At 40.7% G+C, this 27,982-nt stretch overlaps 1 protein-coding gene across 5 annotated transcripts; it reads right to left on the bottom strand.

The window, feature by feature from the left end:
• Positions 1–72: 72 nt before the first annotated feature.
• On the bottom strand, positions 73–27,982 carry LOC130176309 (serine/threonine-protein kinase WNK1-like). Of its 5 annotated transcripts, none has more exons than XM_056387315.1 (28): positions 27,771–27,982; positions 24,809–26,064; positions 16,958–17,130; positions 16,462–16,682; positions 14,644–14,801; positions 13,154–13,242; positions 12,845–13,064; positions 12,581–12,682; positions 12,027–12,405; positions 11,740–11,903; positions 11,160–11,234; positions 10,767–10,802; positions 10,165–10,284; positions 8,773–8,852; positions 8,527–8,689; positions 8,313–8,429; positions 7,834–7,947; positions 7,676–7,724; positions 7,430–7,573; positions 6,064–7,094; positions 5,896–5,970; positions 5,655–5,774; positions 5,236–5,566; positions 4,404–4,581; positions 4,087–4,280; positions 3,740–3,916; positions 3,420–3,649; positions 73–3,267 (listed from the first exon to the last, which is right to left on the bottom strand). In XM_056387315.1, the coding sequence occupies exons 2-28, from the start codon at positions 25,601–25,603 to the stop codon at positions 2,881–2,883; spliced, it is 5,922 nt and encodes a 1,973-aa protein (XP_056243290.1). In that variant the 5' UTR covers positions 25,604–26,064; positions 27,771–27,982; the 3' UTR covers positions 73–2,880. The 5 variants fall into 5 exon arrangements, with proteins under 5 accessions (XP_056243290.1, XP_056243287.1, XP_056243288.1 ...); XM_056387312.1 differs by having other exon boundaries at positions 5,655–5,777; positions 27,771–27,981; XM_056387313.1 differs by lacking the exon at positions 27,771–27,982 and adding an exon at positions 27,318–27,442 and having other exon boundaries at positions 5,655–5,777.

The raw sequence follows: 27,982 nt of genomic DNA, 5'->3' as shown, positions 1-27,982 counted from the left end.
TAACAAACTGGTAAATAAAAAAGGCACAGTCTGGTCATAGCACGTTTTAATTACACCAATAAGCATGACAAGTGCTTTAATTGATATTTTTATTTGTTTTTACATTTTGTACAATGTGAAAAACATACACAAAACAGACACTGAATCACGGGAAGTCTGTAAGGAGGGATCCGAAAGAAGAATAAAACATATTACTGCGTGTCAGTAGCCTCAAACAGTACTGTATGAAGGTCTGTGATAATTACTGATATCATAGTAGCACACGGACCTTAAGCTTTGTTGTGAGCTTGTGCTGTACAGTGGCCAGTTGTCATTTGTAAGATTAAACACCAGTGAAGCCAGCATGCAGAAATCATATGCCAATAGTCTGATATTGAAGTTGTGCCTGTGATACTGGTGAATGACATTAAACAGACAACACTTTGTGATGACTCTCAGGAAGGCAAATAATAATAATAAAAAAAATTACTAATAATTCCAATATCAAAAACATTGAAGTCAGTAACAACCCTCATCAGCATGCAAATGTTTCCATTACCCCTCAGTCCTTATAAAACTTTAAACATTGCATATTCTGCATTGCAGTAACTTAGTTTTTCTCTAGAGAAGTTTAACTATTCATCCAATCTACGAGCAGGCGAAAGTCACAAAGACAGCATGGCACTCGTGTGAGGTGGTGAGACAAAAGCTGAGCCAACATTAGATTGTGACAACTTTTAAACCTTTATACAGCTCACTCGCTGCCTGAACAAGTGCTTCTATGAAATGGTTTAATAATAAATCCACAAAAACAAATGTCAGCGAAAACCAAGTACGCATGAGCCAAATATAAATACACAGCTGATTACACAACCAACACAAATGTAACTGTAGAGAGAAAAGAAACTGTTACTATTACTCAGTGTGCTCTTTGTTCCGCAGTCCTGTGTGTGGTGTCTGGTCCAACGTTTCAGAGTGTGATGTCCTCTGAGTTGGCTGTGTCAGGTTGTGTTTGCGTCGTGCACAGGTTAAGTTAACTGGTTTTCTGCAGTACAGTCATAGCTACAGGACTAGATGGATCTGGAACTTGTCATTAGTGAGGATGCAAGGCACTAAAGTGTTCCTCATGTTTACAGGTCAGAGTGCATGTGCATGTAGAGTGGGTCACCACAAGCATACTCTAGTGACTGAGCGTTACGTGAAAGCATTTACCTCACATTAACATATGTACAATAAAATAGAAAAGGGGGCAGGGCAGTCATAGATAGAAGAGCTTAATAAACCACAGGATTACTCCTGCGTGATGAGAAGGATACCAATAACAACAACCCTGCAATTGCACTTCTTATATTCCTTTAACTACATGTTGTTTAACAACCTTTAATAATAATTACAGTGAAACAACATCAAAATCTGATGGCTGAATACAGGTCCATAAAGAACATTTGTTTGTTTTATTAAATAACGCATACAAAAACAGACCACAGAAAGAACCCCAGACACTTGTGATTTGAGACATGACAGCTAAATGTTCTGAGTGGAGATATTTAATGTGACATGACTTTGCTAACAACCTGTTCATCTGCGTGCTGAGCACTGTCTGTGTAAACAACTGGGAGAAGTGGGAAAGCTGCGTCTCCTCAGAGTCCGAAACCTTCCACAAATACTACACTAATAAACCAAAACTGTATTTTGTATGAATTGATAAGTAGACTTTGAACTGCTCATATCTCATAGCTAAGCACTAAGTGAAGTGGTTTCATGTGTCAACTTAGGATTCTTAACAAGATTTCATTCTTCAAGAATCAAGAAAAGAAAATAATTTATCACCCTGCAAACACCCTCTACAGATTGTGATCTACAGCAGCATCACCTCCTCAGTTTCACTTAAACTCCGAATGGCGGTCAACACCACGACAATGCTTTTTTATGTGGCAGATCCACTGGCTTACATGTCAGACGTGAAGAATAAATCAGTATGACAATAAAGCTATATGATAGAGACAACTGAAATCACAATGACACCAGACTCTCACAGGGACATAAATATGCTAAACATGGAATCATAACTCGGTGAAGAAATATCTATATACAAAGTCAATGTTTAAATGTGTTTGGGGATTAAGGCCACAGTTACAAGGGACAGTTTATCTACTCTTTGCCATTATTGCATTTTACTTAATAGGTAGCAATTGGGATGTATTCATGTTCCAACCCTATCCATTACACTCCAGCCTAACTTACTATGTCTTTCTTCCTTTCTCCACCAGTCACACTTACAGCTCCATCTGGAACAAACTGTACCACTCTTATCTTCCACTTTCTGTACACTCACATTCTCCCTCGCTCTGAGACAACAGAACCTACCATCCCAAGTCACTCAACCAGGTCAATGTTTAGTCAGGTGTTTACACATGTATGTGTGTTGTGGTATATTAGTTCAATTCTCTTGTGCCAGTTTGGCTTAAAGTTAGGACCAATAAGGATGTCAACCAGAATCTCTCCTACCTTCTTCTCTTCAAAGGAATCACAACATTACAATGTCTGCTCTCAAAAGACTTCTTTGGCTGCTGTTGGTTGTGCATTTGGGGCGTTACATCACCAGACACAACCAACATGCTCTTCACAGCTCTATTCCACAGCTAATGGCAGGCTAAGTGTGAGACTCTTGTGCTGTGGATGTGTATTGCACTCTCCCTCCAATTGCCAGGCAGATTTCATTCTGCCTGAGAGGACACAGATCAACTCATAACACATAATGATAAAAGTTGAAATAAAAATAAAAAGCACAATACCCAGCCAGCTAACCCGCAAACTGCAAAGAAGGCTAGTGTTTCTCGATCAACGACTGTCTACCCTCTCTGCCATGTGGTCTCAGCCTGGACCAGGGCTCTGACAGGGCTACGTGGGTCTCAGGTTGGACCCTCCAGGGCTGACTGATTTCTGGGAGGCTGGTGTGGTTCCCATGTGGTAGCCTTGATGTATGGAGACTGGAGCTGTTGTAGGTGGCTGGTACTGTGTTAGTGGCTGTGCAGGGTTAAGCATGCTGACCTGGCATGTGCCTGTGGGTCCTGCCCACTGAGGAGCACTGTAGGGCGCAGAGGCATAGCCGAACCCCTGAGCAACTGGGCCCAGAGAGCCTTTACGGGGCCCTAAAGGGACAGAGGGATTGGCTGGGTTGGGAAGGTGAGTGGTGGCGGTGGATGTGGTGTTGGAAGGCGTGGGAAGTGTTGGGCAGAGGTAGCCTGGAGCTGAGAATTTACGGCCCATGTTGGCTGGAGGGATTATCTGTTATAGAGAAAAAATAAATAAATCTTACAACTGAATATGCAACATTTTTACAGACAGTAAGTGGTTAGCAAAAAACAAAAATATCACACATGATCATATAGTTATAAAATGCTCCAGTCTTTCTTTAAAAGAAAGTACTGAATGCTTACATCATGCCCCAGTGCTGCCTGTGCTCCAGTTTTAGGACCTCTCTTGCATTGGGAGAGGTTGATAGCATCTCTGGCCCAGTTATCCACCAGTTGGTGCAGGTCATCAGTGAATGTGCCTTTGCCCTTCTGGGTGTGGGAGGCAGGAGGAGTGGGTCCAGTCGCCTGTGTCACGGAAGTAGAATGGTTCTGGCAGTGGCCTGAACCGTTTGTGGAGCTGGTCCCAATTGATCCTGGGAAACGAGGAGAGGCGAGATGTCAACAAGGAAATTAATTTAGGAAATCAATTCATGCAACTCAGTGTGACAAGTGTTTGCACATACCTGTGGAGCAACTGCTGAGGCTGGGCATGGATGGAGAGGATCGGAGCTGCTGCAGGGATAACCTGCCAACTGCTTGTGATGCATCTGTTGCTGTTTCTGAGGCCTCTGATGCAGAAGGTGAACTTTGCTTTGGAGGGGACTCTGAACCATGGAGGCTCTGAACCGAGGCTGGCGATCCTGAACACGTGGTCACAGCATAGAATGAGTTTTATATTTAAACATGTACATACTATTTGAACAGCTAGGCTATTTGGTAAAGCATGTACATAAAACACAAACTGCAGTATTTATCTCAAAGTTGATAATAAATCAGCCAAAAAACTGAACAGCCAGTTTAGTGTCCTTACCTGAGTGTATGGGACTGGGTTGTCCACTACTGCGAGCAGATTTGTGGCTTTTGCTTTTAAGCCTACGTCGACCTCCAGCCATGGCCACAGCAGGGGAGAGGACAGATGGAGGAGGATGTTTGCCCATGCGCGTGAACAGAGCCTCTATCTCCTCTTTCTGACGCGTCTGCAAGGCCTGAATCTCCTTCATATGTCTGTGAGCAGGAGAGGAAAGGCACAAAAACAGTCATGTTAAAATACTTCCACTGAGCTTTGAACCAACAGTCGTATGGGTAAATAAGGGAATTGTAAAATGGAATTGTAAATATGTGACATACTTTTCTCTCAGACGACTAATTTCTTTCTGCAAAGCCTCGTCCTCAGTCTCTGAGTCGTCATCATTGTCACTGCTGTAATGCGTATGTGCATTATGTGGGTCAGAGGTTGAAGATGAGGGCCCATTCTGAATACTGGAGCCATGTGACGGACTGGAGCCTGCTGCTGGAGCTGGGGTCACTGTGGGAAATTTAACACAAGATCATTACTGCAATATGATAGGTTTACCAGAGGACTTCATATGATCTAAAAACGTACTCTTGACATCCATCTGTGTTCCATGCACAGGATGATGAAAATCTTTGTTTCATGCAAATTTACAGACCAAACCAAAGGATTATCTTCTGATATGATTGAAACTAAAATTATTATTATTATTTTTTAAACTCAGTAACTAAATAAGTCTACTGTATTTGTAAAAGCTCTCATTAATAATTCCCAGCCTATACCAACAGGATATATTTAAATTTAACGAATGAGGCAGAGGTGTAGATGCCTCCACAGACCATAACTTTCCATAAAGCCCCCTCAAAGTGCGTTAACCTGCTTATACTATGGTCATATATCAAAAGGAAAAAAAAAGATGGCTGTGATAAAATGATCATCCATTTAAAGACCCATATTATTCTTCATTTAGCCAGTCCAGTTACAGTGATGGCAGTAAATTTACTGGTAAGACAGCGTGAAAAATCTGTTTTGTATGGTACTCAGTATTGTGCACTGTAGGACCCTGTGCAATATATTGGTCCAGTATGAGAAAGGCTTTACACTAGATTACTGAAGCTAGCCTCTGTTACTGAGCTTTTATGAATTCAATGTGAATCTGGTCCGTACCTGTGACTGAAAATCGCCCCACTTTAGAGCCAGTGGTTGGCCCAGAAGTGGCATTGCTGCTTGTGGACACTTGGAAGCGCCCAATAGTGGTCGGCTGACTGGCAGGACCAGCAGAGAGAGACGAGGCTTCATTTATACCGTCAATTTCACACACTCCTTTGGACAGAGACGATGACCGATGGAGGGTATTTTCTGGACTTGAGGGGGAGGAGGAGGAAGAGGAAGAAGAGGAGGAGGATGAAGTTGTAGAGGACGGCGTGAGAGAAGAAGAGGAAACAATGCTGGAGGGATCTGGAACACTACTGGACACACCATCTGTGGCAACGGACACCTGAGAAAGAGGAAGGAGGTCATTTTAATGAACTAGAGGTTTTAGACCGAATTAGCCAGAGTAATTTTAAGCTGTGTCTAAAACTTACTTGGAAACGTCCCAAAGTGAAACCTGCAGCTGGAGGCTGGACCCTGTTACCTCCCTGAACCGTCTCTGGGCTAAGAGCTCTCCTCAATTGTGCATCCAAATTACCCAGGGGTTGCTGTGACTGCTGATTCACACAAACAGGATATAAGGAACAGTCTAAGCAGTACACTTAGAACCTTGTACTCCTAAAATCTACAGAAGTAATGGGCCAGGTAGTATTGCGATGAAAATGTAGAACTCACCTGATTTGGTCCAGGAAATGGGGGTAAAAGGTCAGTAGGAGGTGTAGCAGCTTGATCAAATCCAGTGGGTAAAGTCTAAAAAGTATATCAAAGAAGGAAGTCAAAACACTAATTACAGCATGAAACTGCATTTTGGATTTATTGTCGGATGCTGCAGTTTTCACTAACCTGAGCCCTGGGCTTAGTTGGAGGGGTATGGGCATGTCCTGCTGGGGTAATACCCTGTCCCGGGGTGGTCGTGGGGCCCTGGACACCTTGGACCCCAGAAGTGAGGGGAAGGTTAGATGGGGGCACCACGGCGGTTCCAGGTGGAGGGGAAGAAGTCCCAGTGGGAGGAGAGGAGGTCCCTGTGTTCTGACTAGGATCCAGTGATGCTGAGGAGGCAGTGCTCTGGTCTTTAAAGAGGGACCTTAGTTTCTTATCTAGAGCTTGGATGTCATCTCTACCAGCAGTCTTTGTCTGGAGGTCAGCCCCCTCCGACTCCACTGGCTGTGGTTGGACCTGACTCTGACTGCTTGATGAGGTGGGAGGTGGGGGCTGAGCAGAAATGGAAACAGGCTGACACTGGGAGGTTGCATGTTGTGGTGCATGGATGGATGAATTCATAGGCTGAGAAGATGTAACAGCGCTATTAAAAGGCTGCTGCTCTGAAGCAGGGACAGTAGCAGTACTACTGGATGCAACACCAACAACAGAAGAGACAGCGACAGAACTACTGCTCGGCTGAGGCCCAGGTACTGTGGGGACGGAGGTCTGCACCGACGGAGGAGAAATGGTAGAAGATGAGGGAGGGATGCTGGCAGCTGGTGGAAGTTGTGAGGGGGGTGTTTCATGGGAAGAGTGAGGAGCTGGACTGGGATCATTGATGACAGGAGCAGGAGTTTGGGACTGAGCGGATATAGGTGGAGGAGAAACCCTCCCAGTTGAGGGAGGTGGTGAGGATGTGGCGGTAGATGGGAGAGACACTGCAGCAAAAGTTGTGCTAGTGTTGGAAGCTACGGCTTCTGGAGGACCTACGATATTGTTAGAGTTTGGGCCAAGTCCAGGCTCAGTTGACATAACAGTGACTGGTTCATGTTCAGGAGCAGGGGGATCAATGGTGCTGCCTCTCTCGACACGAGCTGGCTTCATCTTACTGAAAGCCTGCTGGAGGGTCCCAGATGGAGCAGAGAGAGAAAGGCCCAGTGTCATAGTGGGAGCTATAAAAAAGTAAAATGAGGAAGTAAGTATATGAAAATTATATCAATTGAAATTGACATACGTGAAAAAGCTTATGTGAACAGTTGTATAACCCTATATAGTCAGTTTGAAGTTTTCATTTTTTATTATACTTTGTTCTGTGACTTTTTTCTCATTTTGAAAATATTATAATAGAATTAAATGTATCATATTGTGAGTTGTGTGTGTGTGCTATGTTATTAATCTTCAGCCACTCAAGATTATGTTAGTAAAATTAGACATCTGTAATTTAAGCAGCCTTCAGATACAGAATATAATACAGTGACTTAGAGAATAAAACAAAGTTTTCTCTCACCAGAGGCAGGTTCATCTCCAAAGGAGGTATTAGCAGAAGAAACTCCAAAGAACTGCTCTTTAAGACGTGACTCTGGCACTGGGCTGACGATGAACCTTCGTCCTGCTGAATGCACCACCTGGGCTGTTGTACTGGGGGAAATACCTGACAGACAGGTCAAAAGAAAGGTCAGATATGAGGTGGGAGTCAGACTTAAAATCAATAAGTGGACAGTGAACACTGTGTTTTTGGCTCAAGTTTATTAACCTGGTAGCATGGGAACAGAAAGCTGAGGCTGTTGTTGGAGGTCACACATCTGCAAAGAGATAAAATGTAGGTGGTAAAGTCTTCAGGTTCAGCAGGCGTGGATCAAAATAGTCATAACAGTTATGTGGCTAATAAGGTGATGTGTACTAAAGAAATACCTGGGGAAAGCCTTCCTTCATCCCTTCTCCTTTCTCGTCAGCCATTTCTATGACTTCACGGACCTGCTCGATGAAGGACTCCCGCTCACTCTCCAAGATAAACTCACTCGCAACCTGACACAGAGCATAACAAGTTCAACTACTGTAACTACAACTACATATACTGTGAGAACGTTCCACAGAATGGCTTCATATTTGTGATGGTTATCGTCAGTGTTTGAGACAGAAGATATTAAAAACAAAAAACAACAGCTGTGTGTGGCATTTGCTGTTATTCTTTGTTCAGTTGCAGTGGATTATCATTACCACTTGCCATTTCAAAGGGATGGAATGAATGGTAGCCATGCAAAACCATATTCTCAATGAATATATACTGTGCATTACACATGGGAAGAGAGATTATTTTCATTGTAATAAACCACCATTAGACTGAATGTTTTCTAAATGTTTAGTGTCAAAAACTTGTGAACCACTACTACCATGATCTGTGCAATCTCCTCTGGATTATCACCATCAAGGTCAAATTTGAAGGTCACCATCTTCCTGTTGTGCGTTTCCAGCTGGCATTCTGCTACTCTGTCACCGACATTAGAGATCTGCAAAAGACAAAGAAGAAGAAATTTAGGTTAAAACTGTTAAGTCACAAAGAGCTTAAGAGAGAGTCTGAATAAACTCGTCAGTTCAGATCCATACACTGAGAACATTTAGCTTGGCCTTTGCAGTCTTCTCATGGCGGGATCGGCTGCGTACAGATCGCCTCTGGTGACGCTTCAGTGAGCGTCCCTCATGGCGACCTCCTGATGTAGAACTTCCATCATTGCCGTCACTAAGACCTGAAGCTGCATCTGACAGGCAGCTGTAAGAGACATGAATCCATGAGAGAGAGAAGTTGTGTGGTGCTGCTTAAAACCTCCTTTAAAAATAAAACTTCCTTCTCACCTTTCTACAGATGGTGGAACCAGAGCAGAAGATCCTGCTGACTGCTCCCCTGGTGTTGACTGAGGAACACTCACAGGGGCCTGAAAAAAAAAAAAAAAAATCAGAAATCTAATGTCAATGGAAAATCTCTAAATTGAAGGTCCTTTTGTTTCTGCATTACTATCTTGAAATTATTTAAACCAATGATGTAAACCAATTATTATTTTAATGTAATTCCGAAACATTCATTCAATTTTATTTTGGCCATTTATGCTGACAAACTATTTACAGCAAATGTAATGATTTGAACCAGACCATCCACCAGATGGAGCTGTTTACCCTGGTGAAATTTGTTGCATGTGGTTACTGCAAGAGACGCCATTATTCAGCTCTCGCGCAGAGTGTAAACATTGCTGTGCGATGGAGTTTTCTTTCCATTTCCTTTAGTGTGGCCATTTTCCTCTGCTGCGCTTATTTGAATATTATTTACACAGGTTACTGCTGTTCTATTAGTTTCCAGTTGAAAACCTGTTGGTGATTACAATACTGTGATTTTTTTCTACTGTGATAAAATGTATTTTATTTATTACATGAACACAGCATATATACATTGGTTTACTGTTTTCATGGAGGAATTTAAGCTCCAAGTAAAACCTGTGACATGTTACATTGCCTTTAGGTCAAAATGTAACAGTCATGAAAACAAATACTGTTTTCTGCTCTCACATTTAAGTAGATACTAGAAAAAAAAAAATAGAGATATAAAACCACAACACCAAAAAAACAATTATTTGAGCTCTTACTACCCTCCTTATCTTACTCATGTTTATTGATGCTCTATAATAGGATTTACATGTATTTATTACATTTAACAAAAATGTATTAAAATTATGCAAAATGTGCACTGTAAAAATATTTTTTTGAAGAATGAATGCGCACATACTTCAGGAAGAGAAACTGTATAAGGAAGTGTAAACCACATGCTTCACATCTAACTCACATACATCCACATACAAATTAGTTTTGTGCTCTGTAGAGTACCTGCAGAACAGAGAGACATGAGGCCTGATAGAGGAAGTATAGATGCTCTGCGTTGAGTGGAGGAGAGAGTACAGGACTTGGATCACTGGCCCAAGACTAAGAGTCATGCAGGAATAAGCAGCATGCAGAGGAGTAAGAGTGGAAGGAAAAAAAAGGGGGCCGACGCAGTAATGAGAGTTGTGTGTTCAGAGAAAAGAGAAAAAAGTTTTAGAAAAAAATGCAAACATAGAAATGGACAGCATGAAATTCATACTGTAGTATGGTGAAGCAACAGTGAAATTAATGAGTTAAAAATCAATATGTCAGTTGGTGTCTTAAAACAAGATCAAAGATATTTGGATGTAAAGTATGAGCAGGGGAGGTGTGTATCACCTGTAGCTGCTGAGCTCCAGTCTGTGCCTGTGGAAGAGTGGAGGTGCTCTCTGGCTGCTGCTGCTGCTGGGGGGCAGACGACTGAGAGGATGGGGGTATCATTACTTGCTGGGTGGGAATCTATAAGAAAAGATAGGGTTAAGATAGAGTGCCAGAAATAGGAATAAAATCAAAGAGGTTTAGATAAAGATTGACACACATTCACTGTGGCATTTAATCTAATTCCTGAAAATCTGGTTTCCACATGCACTTACCTGTTGGATAACATTAACTGCATATATCAGACCATTTGTTTACTTGACAGCTTGGGGTATCTATTTAATGTCAACTCTCCAGTGCATTTTTGAGACACTGCGCTTGTCAAAGTGTTAAAAACTAGTGGATCCAACATTTTTGTCTGAGGAAGATAAACTTCCTTTATTTATACTGTACTACAATTGAGTAAAAACTTACCAAAGATATGTGAAAACTGACCACAAAGGCTGAGTATGCCGTGAAAACCAATAGAGACATTAACTTTATTTTGTTTCTAAGAACATGTTATCCGAATGGCTGTCTGTGTATTTAAAAGTATTAACAGGAAAATGGGACATTTTATCTACCTGAGGGGGGAGCGATGGTTGGTAGTAAACTCCATACTATAAGAAACAAAACATAACACAGGGTAAGAGTAGAAAACTTGAGAATAAATAGAAACGTGGACTAAGAAGAAACTCAGAGATTTGGAACACTCAGCTACTTTCAACGCAGATGCCTCAATCAGAGAATATAGGCTTTAAAGGTTAACTTAACACTTCCTGAGAATCATGTTTTTGCTGACCTAGAGTTGTTCAAAGTGTAGAGTCCACATTTGCTGCTGTTATATAGAAGTGTACTTAGGGTGTGTTCAGTATACTCTAACATAATATAAGCTATGTTGTTAGGTGAAACAATACTTTCCAGGTGGTGTTTAGTTGCTCTTTAAAGATCATTAAGACATGCAGTACAACGTTTACCTGTGGAGGTGCACCTGGAACAGACTGGCTTGTGGGTGCAACAGGAACAACTTCAGGCTGGATCTGGGGCTGAACCTTGCACACCACAGAAAGAAAACAACATCACATGTGAATTAAATTCCATGGGCAAAGATAAGTAGTTCATGGGGCACATGTGTTAATGCAGAGGAAAAGTTCCCACCCCGCGCCCATCAAAAACAACATCCCAGGTTCAACTTTCTGAACATAACGGGCCGTGTCTGTGCATGTGAAGTGAATGAAGATTTGCATTTTTCTTACTTCACAGGCAACTGTGCTACTAGTAGTTGGTCAGGTAAACAAGCATAGTTAGACTGTCTACAGTGTTCCCTTGTCAACACTGGATTTAGCAATGGCAAAGACTGCTGTGAATTGAAAACTGGTCATACCAAAGTGAGGAAAAACAGGGGCAAAATCAGAAAAACAAATGTATAAATATCTAGTCTGTACATTTTAAATTTTGTTTTAAATATATACTTAATTCTGAGGAGCACATACCATGGGGAAAACATTTGATTTTTTTCAACACACAAGATTATGTCCTATTTAATACATGACTCACCACTGACAGCTGCTGCTGTTGCATTTGGTCATTTTGTGTCTGCAAACACGACACCTGGGGCTGAAGGTGCTGACCGGGAGTGGAGCTGTAGGACATTCCTGGCTGAGAAGGCTGGGCCTCCGGAAGGATGGAGGAACCAGGTAGTCTGTCCGCCATGTGAGTGGCTGTAAGAGGGGGACATGAAGGTTTAATTTATGAAAAGACTCTAAATGCATTTAACAACAAAATTTTATTATCATATGATAGGCTGTAGGTGTATTTGACCGTAAATCATCTTTGATACAAACCTCCTCCTGTGTGCTGTAGCTGTTGGTGTTGGTCAGTCTCAGGATCCTCTGACTCTGGCTGGATGGTGGCCACACTTTGACCCTGAACCGGAACTGGCATTTGCCCAGTTGACTGGGGGACATAAGGCGTGCCCTGTACCATGCCAGTCAGTTGGGTTGGTTGAGGAGTGTTGTAGTTAGAGTTTTGAAGGCTCTGCTGAGATGCAGGTTGCATTTGTGTGCTGTGTTGGTTTGGTTGCGGAGAGACATAAGAAGGAGGCTGTGGCACTGGTTGGGACTGAGGCATCTCAGTGCTTGATTGTTGGCCTGGTTGCTGTGCTGGCAGTAATTGACTCTGCAGTTCTTCTTCAAGCCTTCTCTTCTCCTGATCTTCTCTGACCTTCAAGATAGACAGCACCGAATGTTTTAAAATCCCTCAAGAGACTATTAATGGTCAACGTGTGAACACCACAGAACAATTACAAACATCCTATGAATGAAAAAAGTATTCAAGCAAATTAAGTGAATAGTAAAAATAAACAACATAAAATGAGGTATGGTTAGTATGGACACACCTGCTGCCGCTGTGCTCTCTTGCGACTGATTAGAGACACCCTGTCCTTTATGGCCTTTGCAATGGTCTTGTGGTCACCTTCGTACACATAACCAGACTCAACCTACAGCAAAAAGATATGAGGTAGAATTCAGCAATGAACATGAACACATCAAGATAGTGATGAAAACAAACAAATTTTGCTCTTTTCATTTGTCATGCAGTCTTTGTGACCGTATAAATGAGATTTTGATTTTTTTAAAAAGACATTAAAAGTTCAATTCACCATTTCCTGAGCCACATCCTCTGGGACGTCTTTGTTGAGGTCAAAAGAAAACTCAATAGCTTCATTGTCTTTGTACTTCCCCTTGAGTTTCTTTATATCCTCAATTCTCAGCCACAACTTAATAGCCTCCATCTCTCCATCATCCTCTTCTGCCAACTCCACACGCACCCCAGTGTCCTCCTGGAAGAAGGCATGGTTCAGAAGGTCTTTGATTGAGTACCTAAAAAGAGGATACAAGCAATGAGCAAATGTTTTCCTGGAGACCTTGACCAACTTCAACTTGTTAAATGTGCACTTTAAGTCGGAAACCTTTCATCCTTGTTCTGGCGAATACATCCCTCGATGATCTCCTTCACTTCAGGAATGGCCACCTTGTCGAAGCTGCCTGGCTTCACACCCTACGGGAAACACAAAACCCTGAATGAGAATGGTTTTCCTTCTTATCTGACCTTTTCTTATTTTGGATACTACCCCACATCTTGTCTTTATTAGCTCATAGACCCTTAATCAGCACCACAAAAATATCTCTTATATTTCAGATGACTGAAATTATTGCAACCTTAAGCCAACTTTCTCTTTCAATTTTGTGTTCGAATGTACCTAAAATCTCACAGCACAAAGTGGAGGAGGTTGCTTCTAAGAAACATAATTTCAACACAAATCCATTCAAACAATGGTAAAAGGAAGCTATGTGTTCTGCCTGGTGGCATTTAAAGATTGTAAAATGTCAAGTGATGAGAAAAGGAGGGCATAAGTCGGTGGAGGACGCTGATGAGAGGTGACGAATTGAGCCACTAGCAACAGGAAACTGCCTGGTGCTACAGGAAAACGGATGACGATGAATTGAGAGAGCTGTACACCTGAGCTGAAATGACAAAATAGGAAGAACAACAGCCCATCTCTCCAAGGAATACTACTGTAAAAACAGAGGATGTCATACTGCCTAAATGTAGACTTAACAACACAATAGCACTTTGTTTCTCAAGTGAGGCAAGTGTGTTTGGTGCTCTGCAGTATGAGCTATTTGTGGCTCATTAAGAGAGCTAAGAACTCAATACTTTGCACTAGGGTAAATAAAAAAATGCTCTGTTGAATCACGTAGCAGACTTCAGTGTTTGTGCTTAATAGTAGTTAATGGTAAACTGAAGGTATTGATAGAGATAGAGATTTCAAGGCACATTTTAGATAACAGTCTAGGAACAAGATCAACCTTTTTAACCCGAGACTTGCAATTACATGAGTCATGGGTATGAATCATATCAGTGACTATGTATTTCAATAGTAAGCCAGTATGAACTGTATGAATAAGACTAAAAATATGTGTTTTTCTATGACAGTTACTGCCCTTATGGCATCATCACAAGACTAAACCATTAGCCCTTAAGAAAACAGCAGGACTGTGCTTGTTCAGGGTCTTATCAATCATCCACACCTAGTCTACATGTTTAACCAACATACTTCAACATAATCCAGAGGGAAAGAAGGAAAGTAAAAGAAAAACAGTGTGGAGGTGAAGCAAAGGGGCTTGTTGGTGTAAATAACATGTTTTCTCTGGGAGGTTTTCTAAGTTTGTGGGTTCTTCAAACAGGGCAAAGGAAATCATCTGGGAGATACAGGAATACACCCAAGTTAAGAGGTGAAATACAATACTAGAAGATAGAAATGTAATATAAGTTTCATACAGAGGTGACAGCAGGAATATAAAATGATTCCAGAATGGGACACTAGCCTTCTTGGCACATAGGAAGAGGTGAAGGCAGGGCAGAGGGGTGACATGGATGGTTGAAAAGAAGACTTACGCTGGTAACTCTGCGGTAGATCTGTGCAGCATTCTGGCACTCTGAGTAAGGGTACTCTGAGGTGGCCATCTCCAGCATGCACATTCCAAAGGCATACACATCCACTGACTCGTCGTACTTCTCCTCATACATCTCAGGCGCCATGAACTCAGGGGTACCTTAAATCAAAACAACTATTCAGAACTCTCGAACTCCCTTACTGATTGAGTGGGGTTCTCACAACCCATTGCCCCTCTGCTCCTCTAACCCATGAGGGGTTGAGGAAGAGGAGGATGAGAAGAGTGACCAGCCTGTAGACATCTCCTGGAGTAGAACCTGTGAGGTGAAAGTTGGAAGAGAGAGAAAAAAGAAAAGGGGAAGGAAAGCAAAAAAGAGACAGAAAACAAAAAAGGAAGGAGAAGCTGGGCTCAGTTAGACTGCAGAGAAGAAGGCACGTGTTTGTCTGTGTAAGACCTTAACATGTTGCAATGTAAGAATATGACTGAGGTTACCAATGTGCAGACCACACTTGTTAGCCAAAATTAATGTTATTCACGACGTTCAAAAATTTGCTTTAAAATTAGGCACTTGAGAATAATACCCAGGTCAGAATACAGCGCAATTTGTTCAAAGGGATGCCAATGATCTCTGTAAGAGAAATAAGACTAGCTATGGAAATAACTTTTGTCAAGACCTTACCTTACAACAACATTAACAACATTGCCCTCTATAGTAGACTCACCTTTCGAAGTCTGACTTACCATCTCTTCTTGACCTGCAGGAGAAAACTGTTATGGTCAAGGCTGAGAGAAGCAGATCCCATAGCTAGTTACTGTGCTGAGCAGTGTGTCCCTGCACATCAGCCTTGTTCAGTTAATTGATGATTTTACCTTCAATATCAGGTCTTACGCAGAAAAACTGATTTGGTTATTTGAATGTAATTGTTTTTGATATTGATGTGTGTTACAGCACACTGTCAGACTTACCAGGCCCATAAAAGTTCATACTTACTCAATGACCAGCAGTACCCTATTCATTCCAAACAGCAGAATGGGGCACAGCTGAGGCTAGAGCCTACATTTTAAAAACATACCCAAGAATGTGAAAGTAAAAAAATAAAATAAAAACGAAACAAAAATCAAAGACAAAAGGCTGACAGAGAGAAAGTGGGGAGAGCTCTCTGGACACAAAGATGGAGCAAAAAGATTCTGCGGTCCTGCAATATTTTAAAAGACAGTAAGAGACAAACACTAGGGGAAAAAAAAAAAACCTGTAGAGGCAAACCCATAGAAAGAGATGTTAAACATTATAGCTGTAACTGGCAAACAGACCACATATTTCCAAACCACAGAACAAAGACCAGTCTAAGACAGAAGCAAAGGCCATACCTTTAGCCATGGCCAGGTTAGCCTGCAAGAAGGCATGACAACTATTATAATAATGATATTAATATTTAACAGTCGGAGAAATGTTAGGCGCTACTTACATTCAGTAGGTGCCTGGAAAAAAACCCTCTTTTTTTGGAGAAACATAGAACAGAACTATTCTGTACAATGACCAAACTTGATAAAAATACTGTGCGAGTTCAGAGAGCGAAAGCCTTGTGGTTATCTCCCTAAGATTACCACAGTGTTTGGCCTCCATTTGAGCTGTGGTTTGAGAGACAGCTGAAACGCTGTGGTCTGTTTTTGAACCACATCGTAAGAAAAACAAGTAAACGGAAAATACCTTCTTTAAACATCATCATTTTCAATAGAAACAGTATATCAGGACCTCAGAAAAGGTACTGCCCTGCAGCAGGACAGGGATCAGGAGGTAGAAATGACTTTGGAGTCGTACCTATAACACTCTTGGCAAAGGATGCACGCTTGAGTGTGGCCAGTCCCAGGTCTCCTATCTTGACGGATCCTGTTGGGCCTGTGATGAAAATGTTGTCACACTTAAGGTCCCTGTGGATGATGGGGGGAGCCCGAGTATGAAGGAAGTGAAGCCCCTTGAGGATTTGTCTACACCAGCTCCGCAGCACTTTAATTTTCATCACTTTAAAACGCTTCAGATATCTAAAAGAAAACAGACCAGAATTTTCATACATCCTCTGTGCTGCATTTTTCAAAGTATCAAAGATAACACTTAACAATTCTTAATAAAAGCAACTAAAAAGTGCAAATACACTTTTTCTTTTGTATTAATTAATTCATCAATTACATATTCAAGTCACATTACATCATCCGTTTATTAAAGTGAAACATATGTGGCACAGCCCTAGTGTATACTGTACATACAGTATGAGTCCTGCATTAATGTGTTTGTCAGCTCTACCAAGTTTGAGACTCACGTTTTGAGTGTGCCAGAAGTCATGAGTTCAGTGACCAGTACAATGCACTTCCTGCCTTTGGACGGTCCCTCCCAGGAGTCGTAAAAACGGACAATGTTGGGATGCTGTAGTCCCTTTAACATCCCTGCTTCCTCCTTAAAGCGCTGTCGCTCTGTCTTTGACAACTTACGATCCTGCAGGGGACAAAAGGGAAATACTTAAAGATTTCACACAACACAGAGGGCAGGACTATTTATTGATGTATACAGAATAATTTAGAGCAATGAAAAAGTAATGTGCAAATATCTAGAATAATGAATATTATCCATATTAATGGCCAAATAAAATGTATTTTCCCTATGCAGCATCTGAATGCATCAATTTATGAGAAAAAATATTTTTGAATCTATAGTCAAGTTGACATTCCAGGTTTGACAACCTGACATTTTAAACCTGACATTTTCAATAGAAGGTTAACTAAAACAGTCTGACAATATACAGTTCCTTCTGTAGAGCCAAAATTGCTCATATACTCTAACAAGTGCACATAGAGATTGGGGCACAGGGATGTGGCCCTGTTTTCTCTGGCAAGGAACATATCTAGCCTTGTCCTAGATTCCAAGCAAACCAAAATGAGAAAAGAGCCACAGCAAAGATCAGTACAGACTGTTAGACAGACAAAAACAAACAGACAGACACACAGCACTCTAAAGTAGGTTTAAGTATGTATTATTAAATAAAATAATAAATAATATATCAACATAACCAATATCAGTATACATTATACCATGTCATGTGCATACAGTGTGGTCCAAAAGTCTGGGACCACTTTCCCATATATTTGAATATAAATATATAAAATATTCATCATATTTGGATTATTTATTAGGACTGTGATTCTTGCTTGATTCATTCTATTAATTTACACTGTGTAGCATTATTGTCCATATCAACAACGATAGACAATAATGAATATTAATACTCATATATTACTCAGCCCTTCAGATACCAACTGTATCTGGTTTAAAGCTAACATTCTGCTCACCAAGGCCTGTATTCTGAAAGAAAGATATCGACAGTCGACAAATGTCTGGCAGCTGACGGGTTTGTCAATGAATCATCGCAAAATGTATATAGATCTGATGGCACTCTGCCCAGTGGGGTTTAACATTCCATAAACTGACCAATGCATATATAAGGGTTGGCAGAAATGCCTTTTGTAGGGTCTGTATATTAAGAAAAAATCTGGAATGTGTACAACCACCCTTCTCAGGTTTCCTGAGTAATTCCTGGTGTGACCTACATTTACAACATGCATATAGACAGCAGCTAACCAATACCAGTTAGACAAGCCCAGTGAAACCCCGCAGCCAAAGACCTCCCTTGAAAACCCCAGAGACCTGGCTGCAGCCCAGGCTGTCCAGGAAATTCAGCCCACTTGAGCCCCATGGAGCGTGTTAGACTTTGTGTATGTGTCAGCACGAGATAGAAAACTTTCCAGTGATTGACATCACATGAAGAAAAATATACTTGAGACCACTGCAACCACTGCTGGAGGTATTTTGGAGGTTTGAGGTTGAATGTTTGAAATGTCTGGGGCAACGTAGGGCAGACAAAATGAGAAGTTGAAGGGAAATGTGTAAACAATTAGGAGCAGGAGACGACACTGAGTCAGGGGGCAATGTCAAGAAACAGAGGGTGAAGGAAGATAGGCAAGTAATGGAGGCTCCACCATGTACTTGGAACAACTGACCTACTTTGCACAGTATTTATCTAGTGGGGCAGTGGCTCCCCTTTGTCTTTCTGCACATCATGTGAAAATAGTCATGCAAAATATCCACTGCAGCAGTCACAGCCTCAGAATTCTTAGCCTAGGGTGTGCAGCACCCCAACCCCCACACATACCAAACTACTGTATCAATGACAGCATTTCTACTGTAGGCTCACTGCCACTTTGATAACTCATTTAAAACAAGTCTTCCCTATAGTCCAAACCAATTAAAACTGCATTCTCCATAATGTGTAGGATAAGATTATTCACCTGCTTAACTGACATCTACTTCAATTTCTAGAAAGAAAACACTCAAGCAATTGGGAGTGTTAATTTGTGAAGACACATGTTAACACTGCTATGACCTAACAAAGCACATTCTTTGGGAAATCTACTTAACAGATGGCTGCATATTTTTGCTGTATGTAGTATAATGACAAGAAGCAAGCAGATTTAACTTGACAAAGACCACTAAAAGTGATCAGAAAGTAGTATGTTTAGTTTGCACCTTCAAAGGCAGACTATTGCCATTTAATTGACAATTACCATTTTAGTAAATACAAGATATTTAAATTTAAGAAGCCACCTCAGCAGACCTATCAGCTGAAGTGGCTGTGGCTTTCTTATCCAACCTCAGCTCCACTCAGTGTCCCCCATATTTAACATAATTTCGATTGCCTAGCTCAAAAACTTACCAAGATGATCACAATAACAACATCAAGTGTAAATCATTATTTCAAAACCTTTAGGTGCTTTTATAGAATCTGTGCCCATAATTTTCTACAGACAATGGTGCAGTCACATTCTGGATATCATTTTGAGGAAGAGGCTTTGAAAGTCTATAAATTAGGAAACCTAACCTGGCAGGCACTCGAAGGGCAGCAGCAGCTGCAGTTGAGCTACAGCATCTGACAAAGTGGGCATGAGTCATTTCACTAAAGAGCTGTGTTGCTACCATTGCCTCTGCAATATCATAACTCAGCTGTGAATACTGCCATCTCTGAATGTGATGATAGAAGAGTACACAGGAACTAGAATTACTGCTTCGCAGTTGTATGATATGATTCAATGATATTGTGTTCACAAGGTGAAAACCATCTTTTGTGAGGTCACTGTGACCTTTGACCTTTAACCACCAAAATCTTATCAGTCCAACCATTAGTCCAAGTGAATGTTTGTACCAAATTTGAAAAAATTCCCACAAGGCATTACTGAGATATTGTATTCATGAGAATGGGATGGATGGATGGATGGTCAGATGGACGGCCGGATGGAAAACTCGAAAACATAATACCCCCAGCTCTGTCTATCGCCGGCGAGGAGGCATAAATAAAAGACAACTTTTTAATCAAGGTATTGAATTGTACTGGTTCATTATATCTCACTGCCGACAATAAGAATCAGGAAATGCCTGTAATTGCGTTTCTAATAGACACAAAGCAATTCCTACCTCAACAAGCAGGAGACTACTCTGCAGGAATCAAACTGTAAATCAATCAGAATACAATTACAAATCAACCAATCAAAATAGAGCTACAAATCAACCAATCAGATATTGAAAACAAATTAAACAATATAATCTTTCATCAGTTTTCAGTAAAATTGTTTTGTGACGATATGAACATCCTCCAAATGAATGGAGAAAATAAAGGGAAAAAATGTTTAACAATAAGACTGTTCATTGCGCTATTTCATACATTTGCCATGCCATCAGAAAAATACTGCTATGAATATTATATTAATTTCAACCATAGTCACCAATCCCCAATACTATCTAAACAACTTTATGACCTAAGGCGTTTCCATATAACATGAATCACAGCTAATGACAGTTAACTACAGTATCACCAAAGCATAGCAGAAAGTACTGCTTCTAGGCAAAGGCTATCATAAATAACCCAACAACCCTAAAAATAGATTGAGTGAAAAAAAAAAGAAGAAAAAAAGCCTGTGATCATGCCATGGGCTGGCTCTGTCAGGTCCCTGCTCTGAGGTTGACACTGAGGGCAAGATGGAGCCCTCTGGGTAACATTGGTTAAGATCTGGGTAACATCTGAAAACCAAGAAGCCATGTTTAATAGTTCAGCTCTAAGTGTTACTTGGTTAAAGCATTAAGTGCAGTATGTCTCTGTGGGAAGAAACCAAGACTCAGTGAGACATGGCAATGAGGTCAAATATCACTGTGACTGTTAGTCAAGCTGTCAGCAAACGACATGATGACGGATCCAGGCCATTTCCGATATGCCAGTATGTCCATTCAACTGATTTATATGGTGTATTCCCACTATAGTCTATACATTTTTAGACACTTTTTATAGTTAATGAAAAACTGAGAAAGTATCAAGGCAGGGACAACATCTGTTTGTAAATTAAATAACGACAATAATAATGAGGGAAAAGTGGAAAACAAAAAGCTTAGGTTTCTTGTGATTTTGTAAATCACAAAACATAAAAAGTTCTGGTCCAACATCTTTACTACCTGTGTCAACAATCTTAGACAAATTAGACTGCAAACCACTGAATGCCATGCAGAAGCCTACTCCACAGTTTGACTGAGGAATGCTGACAATGCATTTAGGAATTTTACTGCACTAAATGTAACATTTCTTCCCAATTATGTCATGTTTAACACAGAATTAAGCAATTTAAACTCAAAATCTTATGGTAAACCCAAAGACTACTAATCATGAAGAGTAATTACAGATGAGTCACTGTTATACTACTTGGATACAGCACGTCACTCCCAGCGGATGCCATTAGCCAGCTGGACATGAAGCTCTCATAACTTCTACAGAATACCTTTGGTTCTCTTCCTCATCTTTCAACGTTTGGCTTCCGCCACTACTGCAGAGGAAAGAGGTGGGGAGGAAACGAGTGGAAGATGACATGTCTGAAGATGGATGAGTGAGCAGGAGAGGGGAGGCTCCTAAATTTATTCCTCTTTTTTCTTCGACTTCCTCTCTGTGGTGACCTACTTATTGTTCAGACATGCCTGCAATGTGAGATCCGGAACAACAAATGTAGGGGGTTCATGGGTGGGTGAAAAATGGTGGACGCCTAGAAATTCTTAGACGATTTTGGACAGATGGTCTCTCAGACTGACTAAGCCAGGGCTATTTCATTTAAACTTTACACACTAAAGGTTTTAGCCATGATTGCAGCATAGCTTGAGGGAAGGCAAAGTGGATTGGTTGGTCTGTCGGTCAAACACTCTCGTCAGAGTGAAATATCTCTGCTACTACTGGAGTATTTGTCATGACATGTGGTACAAAAATTCCATTTGTTGAACACTTTGAAATTAATGTTGTTGTATAGTCCCTGAAAATTAATATAGTAAATTAAAAAAATAAAATAAAAACACTTCTCTGAACAACCACTGTTGGTTTTCTGGTGTATGATGAGCTTTACAGCCTCACAGGAATGCTAGTTTAGGTCTGGAATTTTTGCCATTAGAAGATTAAAGGATTTTAGGAGGGAAAACCTGTCAGACTGGTCAGCATTCAGGCAGGGGTTCTACTGTTGATTCCAGCTAACAACAAATTCCCAGTGAACAAACAAGTACCAAGACTGATTACTTTCTGCATCACTGATTATAGCATTAACAGGAAACAAAACAAAAGTGTATTAATGAAATGAGCCACTAATCCTTTCTTTCATTGTTGGTCATCTTACAGTTTGTTCTAAATTTGAATTTTTACTTCTTAGGAAAATATGTGCATTTTTAATGCAACCATAGTAGAAAAGTAGAAAATGGTCAATATACTTTTTTTTTTTTTACCGTCAAAAGCACCTAAATGGAAATGGCTATAATTACATATTTGTTTGAAAATACACTGAACAATTGAAACTAAACTAAAAACATTTACAGAAATTAATGTATGCCTATTTTAACACTATATTAAAAAAAAATTGTATATAAATATGCCCTCAGGATGTGTGGGGGATGTAATGCCAGCACTTGATCATGGGACAGCTTTAACGCGCATGTATGAGGGGATTTCAGCTTTTGTGTAGTTGAACCGTTTCTCATACTGAAACTCTTTAGTTGACAGAGGAAGAAGGAGAATGAGTGTCAGGTTACATGTTCATATTTCAGAACAGACCACAAGCATTAAACAAAGCTGATCTCATTCAACTGTAAGAATTTCAATAAATCCCCCCTTTCCACTGGATCGCTCTCTCAATACAAGTAGTAACTGACAAAGACCCAGCTAGATCCTACAACAAGAGGAAACATTTTATACAAACCAACCAAACAAAGAGATGGGGTATGTTTTAGCTATGATTTTCACCTGCCTTTTCAAACTGGTCCACAGAAAGTCACCAGAGACCACAAGGATATTTTTCTGTCTGATAACATCAGACCAGTGATAACCAGTCAATAAATCAATTAATTATTCAAGAAACAAGAAATCATAAATCACTTTAGTCAACTGGCTCTGGTAAATTGTGATTTCCACTTATTATTAGCTCATGTACCTTATATCACAACATTCTCTCTTGCCATAAATAAAGTCAAATCTATACTAACAGGGGAGGTAAATCTAAGCAACCAGGCATAGTAAAAACTATCAAAGAGCTTTCTATGCATGCTGCAGTATTTGGCCGAAGTAAGTTGCTTTAATATCAAAAGGAAGAAAGAAAAAAAAGACAAGAATGACTAAGTATACAACCTCAAGGTGTAATATTAACTAAAGGAGGTAGGAGTTGCTTTAAATTAAAAGAGTTAAGAAAAACAGAAAGGTAGGAAGTGGACTGATAGTTAAGAAACAGGCCTTGGCCGGCAAAGCCGGCCTGCTGCACTTCACACAGGAGATTCCTCTGTCAGGAATGTGACCCATTTTACATTCACACAGCATTCGGAGCAGAAATGCATTGAGCATGCGCATGACTCACTGTGTGAGGGGGGAGGGGCACGTGCCTCAGATCTTCACATTGTTCTGAAACCAGTGTGCATGTGTAGCTATAGCTGAATGTGCTGCTGTGTGAGGCCTGTGCCACTCATGACAGGGTGAAAGCATGACAGTAAAAGCAAACAGTCATGTGGCGAATGAGGTCAAACTTTGCTATGGGCCATGTAGCTGCTTTACTGAACTGCGTACTGAATAGAGAGCAGAGCTACAATTTTTTCACCAGCATTTTAAAGAAAAATTCAAAGCAAAACGGTGGCATCTTTAATACTGTATTAAGATATAATAACAATGAAATGGATTAAAAAACAGAAATGATTTTAAGACGAGAATTGAATTAGGTCAAAAATCTGATTTTGAGGAAAATCCCTGAAAAAATGTGTTTTTAAAAAGTAACTCAATTATAACTTCTGTTGCTGTATTTAGCCCTAGAAATTGTAAACAATAATAACTAATGGCATTTTAGAGTTTTACTGACTTTGACACAGTTTTAGGTGTTACATTTACAAAAGGTGTAGTAATAATCTAAATAATTAATCTACTTTTCCTGACAAGAATTTCCCCCGTTATAACGTAATCATTGTCATGATAATTCTGCATGTCTGGAAGACAGTTATCATAATTTATTTGGTATATAATGTCCTCTGCTGTTGTGAAAACAGGATACAGAAAATTAATATTATTACATGAATTCTGCACACTATGAGAGCAATGAGAAAAAAAAGTCTACTTCAAAATCTAGTACAATCTAATTTCCGCTGTCTAATGTGTTAGATATTCCTTAATCAGTTATAAGCATTGAATATACAAGCCCTGACAGCTTCTGGTAATTTCCCAATGTCTTGCTATGTTTTACTGACAAATGAAATGTAAAACAATAAAGGGGAAATGCTAAGTATGTCTCTCAGAGGGGGAATGACAAGAAGCTGTAGCTCAGGTAACAGTGTGGAAGGATATTGTGTTAGCTCTACCCCACCTAGTAAAAGCAGGCCTAAACAAAGGAGATGACAACACTTGCCAGAGAATGCAACACTAAGGTGACTCAATTAAAGAACAAGAGTAACTGATGCCCTTGAAACTGCTAATATGTTGAGCCAGTGCACAAGATTAAAGTGAAAAGGGTATTGAAGTGACAGCAATAGCAATAAGGGAATATAAGTAATAAGAACAGTGGTTATCCCAATTTCATACCTGCAGCTCACACCAAGCCACCTCCACTGTGGTCTCAGTGTCCAAGCCCTTGTAGACGGTCTTGAAGGAGCCACGTCCAATTTCTATATCAAACTTTAGGAAACGCCCATCCGGTGATGTTCCTACTGCTTTGGTCTCTGCCTCTTCGATGTCATCCTGTACTTTTTTCTCAGCTTCTCTCTGCTCTGCCTCTGCTCGTGCCTTGGCAGAGTCCTTATCCTCTTCCTCCCCATCATCTTCATGATTTACCTTCACCTGAACAGTGCTTTCAGGTTCTGTTTGACTTGGCAATTCTCTTCCTAAGCCTGGTGTGGAGTGGGCTACTACCACCACTTCTCCATCACAGATATCTTGTACATTGGCTGGCTCCTGGTCTGAAGGCACTACATCCACATTGGAGATTTCGATATCTTTTCCTTCTTCTCCTCTTCCACTATCAGCAGACTCCTGGTTTTGAGCTAAACTTGTATCAGTCGGCGGCAAATGAGCAGAAACAGCAGCTTGTTGTCGCTGGGGGGCGGCTTCCCGTAGCTGCACCCGTTGAGGTGCAGGGATGGGGATCTTGCTGGGTAAAGGGAGAGCCAGTGCTGTGGCATTGGAATCACTGATGACACTTCGGCGCAAGAAACGGTGTTCAGGGTTACATCGATCACGCTCCATGGTGTGATGCCGGCGTCTCACTTCTGTTGGCCGGCATTCACCCACCATTGAATCTGATCCAGAACTGGGGCTGTTTCCACTCTTCTGAGGGGGAGCCAGGAACTTCACCATTTTGTCGTCTGGCTTTTCCGACATCCCACCACCCTCACTTAGAGTTAGGGCGTACAATAACTGAAAAGTTAAAATAAGGACATTTCCATGTCCATCATACAGGCTTATATGAGCAATATCTATCTGTGCTTTAAAAAGAAAAAAGATAGAAAGGCCAACAACTTCTATCTCTGGCTGTCTTTTTTATTGCTCAAAGACGGTCTTTATAAATATAGTGCAGAGACTGGAGGTGTAAGATGGGAGGTGTTCTCTTGTAAATGGAAAAAGATTGAACACCACAGCAGAACACAGAGTGCTGATGTCGATACACAAGTCTCTTTAGGTCCACACCATCCATCCTGTAAGACCCAGGGTGTAGCCTCTATCAAGCATAAGGAATCACTGGTGAGGAACAAATGCGCACAGCCTGCAACAGGCACCAAACTTCCTACTGTAGGCAATGGTAGGATGGCCAGACACTTCAGATATGCCCAAGTCCAGTTTCACTGCAAGACAATAAAGAAAACAAAAGCTGCCTCAAATGTTTCAAAAGTAACCAACATTATGTCAAATGTCAACAAGATTTGTAAGAAGCCAGTCTAAGTGTTCACAAATAGAATTTACAGTACACATAAAGTTTAATAACACTGCTTTACACATAAGCACAACTGACACACACCACATGCATTTATATTGTACTGCATTTAACCACTATCATTTTGTGATAAACTTTTGATAAAACAAGATAAATCTCTCTTTAAAGTTCCCCTGCTTTGATACAATTCGCTGTATTACCAAAGGACATGTCATATACAGTAGGGCCCAATCGATACACTATTCAACTGGTTTATTTAGTAAGCATTAAAATTAACTATATTAAATGTATAAGATAAATAAGTATTTAAGTATGCAATGCGTGACAAATCCCAAATGCATTCCATAGCCCATAGGAGTTACACACTAACCTCTAAATGCCTCTGACTTGTTAAAGAGCAGAAGCAATTAATTGAGCACAATTGACAGCTGACTCTTTCTCTGTCTCCAGTATAAACAAGAAATATATATAATTGCTATTTAAAAGGCTAATGAATATAGTCTAGCAAAAATTATGTCCAATATTGAAACAGCTCTGTACACTAAACGTTAAAGCTGCAGTTAGCTATAGACTGAACGATATTTTAACTTCTGCTGCAAAAGATCGGTGCAATTTAGTGTGATTATTTTTGCAATTGTTAAGAGGCTTGCAATGACAATCTTATTACTTATTAGTCATCTATACCCTGCCATGTTTGCAGCCATTACCAGCGTAGACAACTACAATGTCAAGACGAAACCTGGCAATGTTAGCGACAATAACATCCTGAAAAATAAAACAGACGACAGTTCAAATTAATTAAATTAGTATTTTAATTAATATAAACCTCGCCTTACGTACCTATATTTTCGTCGCTTTATAAGTGAAACAAGAGCCATTTGAAACGGCAACACTGAGCATACAAAGCAAGGAGGAGCAACGGCTCTTTGTTAGCCAGCTAACGAGCACAGCTAACACAGCGCTAGTTAGCTTGCGTTAGCTAATCCTCAACCAGTGAAACGTTAACCAACGATGAATTATTTCCCTGTCACGTCATTTATTTAAAATCATTCCCTCGTGTTTTTAGAAACAGCTTACACTTATTCCACGTAGCTACTTCGTACTGTCATTTGACGTATCTATAAACGTTAGCAATAAGCGTTTACAGTATATTGACAACTTTACCGTATCCAAGTCCAGCTTCCATCCCTGACTGACCAACATTACAAGCCCTGCTAACACACCGGATACGATGTGACGCCGGTTGAAAAGCAACCAGGCAGTGACAAATAGCGCCAGTGCTACGCAGCTAGCTAATGTTAGCTAGGCGGGTCTTACTGATGGCCTACGAGGCTAGACCCACCTCCTAGCTGCCCCCATTCAATTTGACGTTATTTGAGGGGTTAATAACACTGACGCTTCATTTGTTGTTACTACGCAATGTAAAATATACTTTGACAACCTGGTCCTGGACTATTTCTAGCCGTCTGGTACACTCTCTACATTACATCTGTTAATGTTTCATAACGTTACACTCGTTAGCTGCTGTTCGTTGCTACGTCTGGCTTTGCTAATAGTTTTAGCATTGTAGCCCTTCGCGACCTAGCTAGCGGCGCCGGGTGGCAGACAGCGACCTACCTCAGTATCGTATCCACAACACAGCCAACGGTCATCGGCGTTGAAATTGTTCACACAGCGTGAATCTGTCTTCGTATATATTAATGGGAACACATGTACATTATCCTTAAGTGTGAAGCGGGAACGTTACGCAGTTAGTGAATGTCAAAGTTAAGGTTTGTGGGCTCGCTTTCAGTTGCTACATATTAACGAAGAAACAGGTTTCTCCGAAA

This window comes from Seriola aureovittata, chromosome 10, assembly GCF_021018895.1.
Source record: "Seriola aureovittata isolate HTS-2021-v1 ecotype China chromosome 10, ASM2101889v1, whole genome shotgun sequence".
Lineage (NCBI taxonomy): Eukaryota > Metazoa > Chordata > Actinopteri > Carangiformes > Carangidae > Seriola > Seriola aureovittata.
This window is presented reverse-complemented; position numbering and strand designations above follow the sequence as displayed.

Coding starts and splice junctions, on each gene's coding strand:
- LOC130176309 (XM_056387312.1), bottom strand. CDS start 25,603: ATGTCGGAAAAGCCAGACGACAAAATGGTGAAGTTCCTGGCTCCCCCT. Junction 12,406..12,580: donor AGAGAGCACAGCGGCAGCAG/GTGTGTCCATAC, acceptor TCTATCTTGAAG/GTCAGAGAAGATCAGGAGAA. Junction 11,904..12,026: donor GCTACAGCACACAGGAGGAG/GTTTGTATCAAA, acceptor CCCCTCTTACAG/CCACTCACATGGCGGACAGA.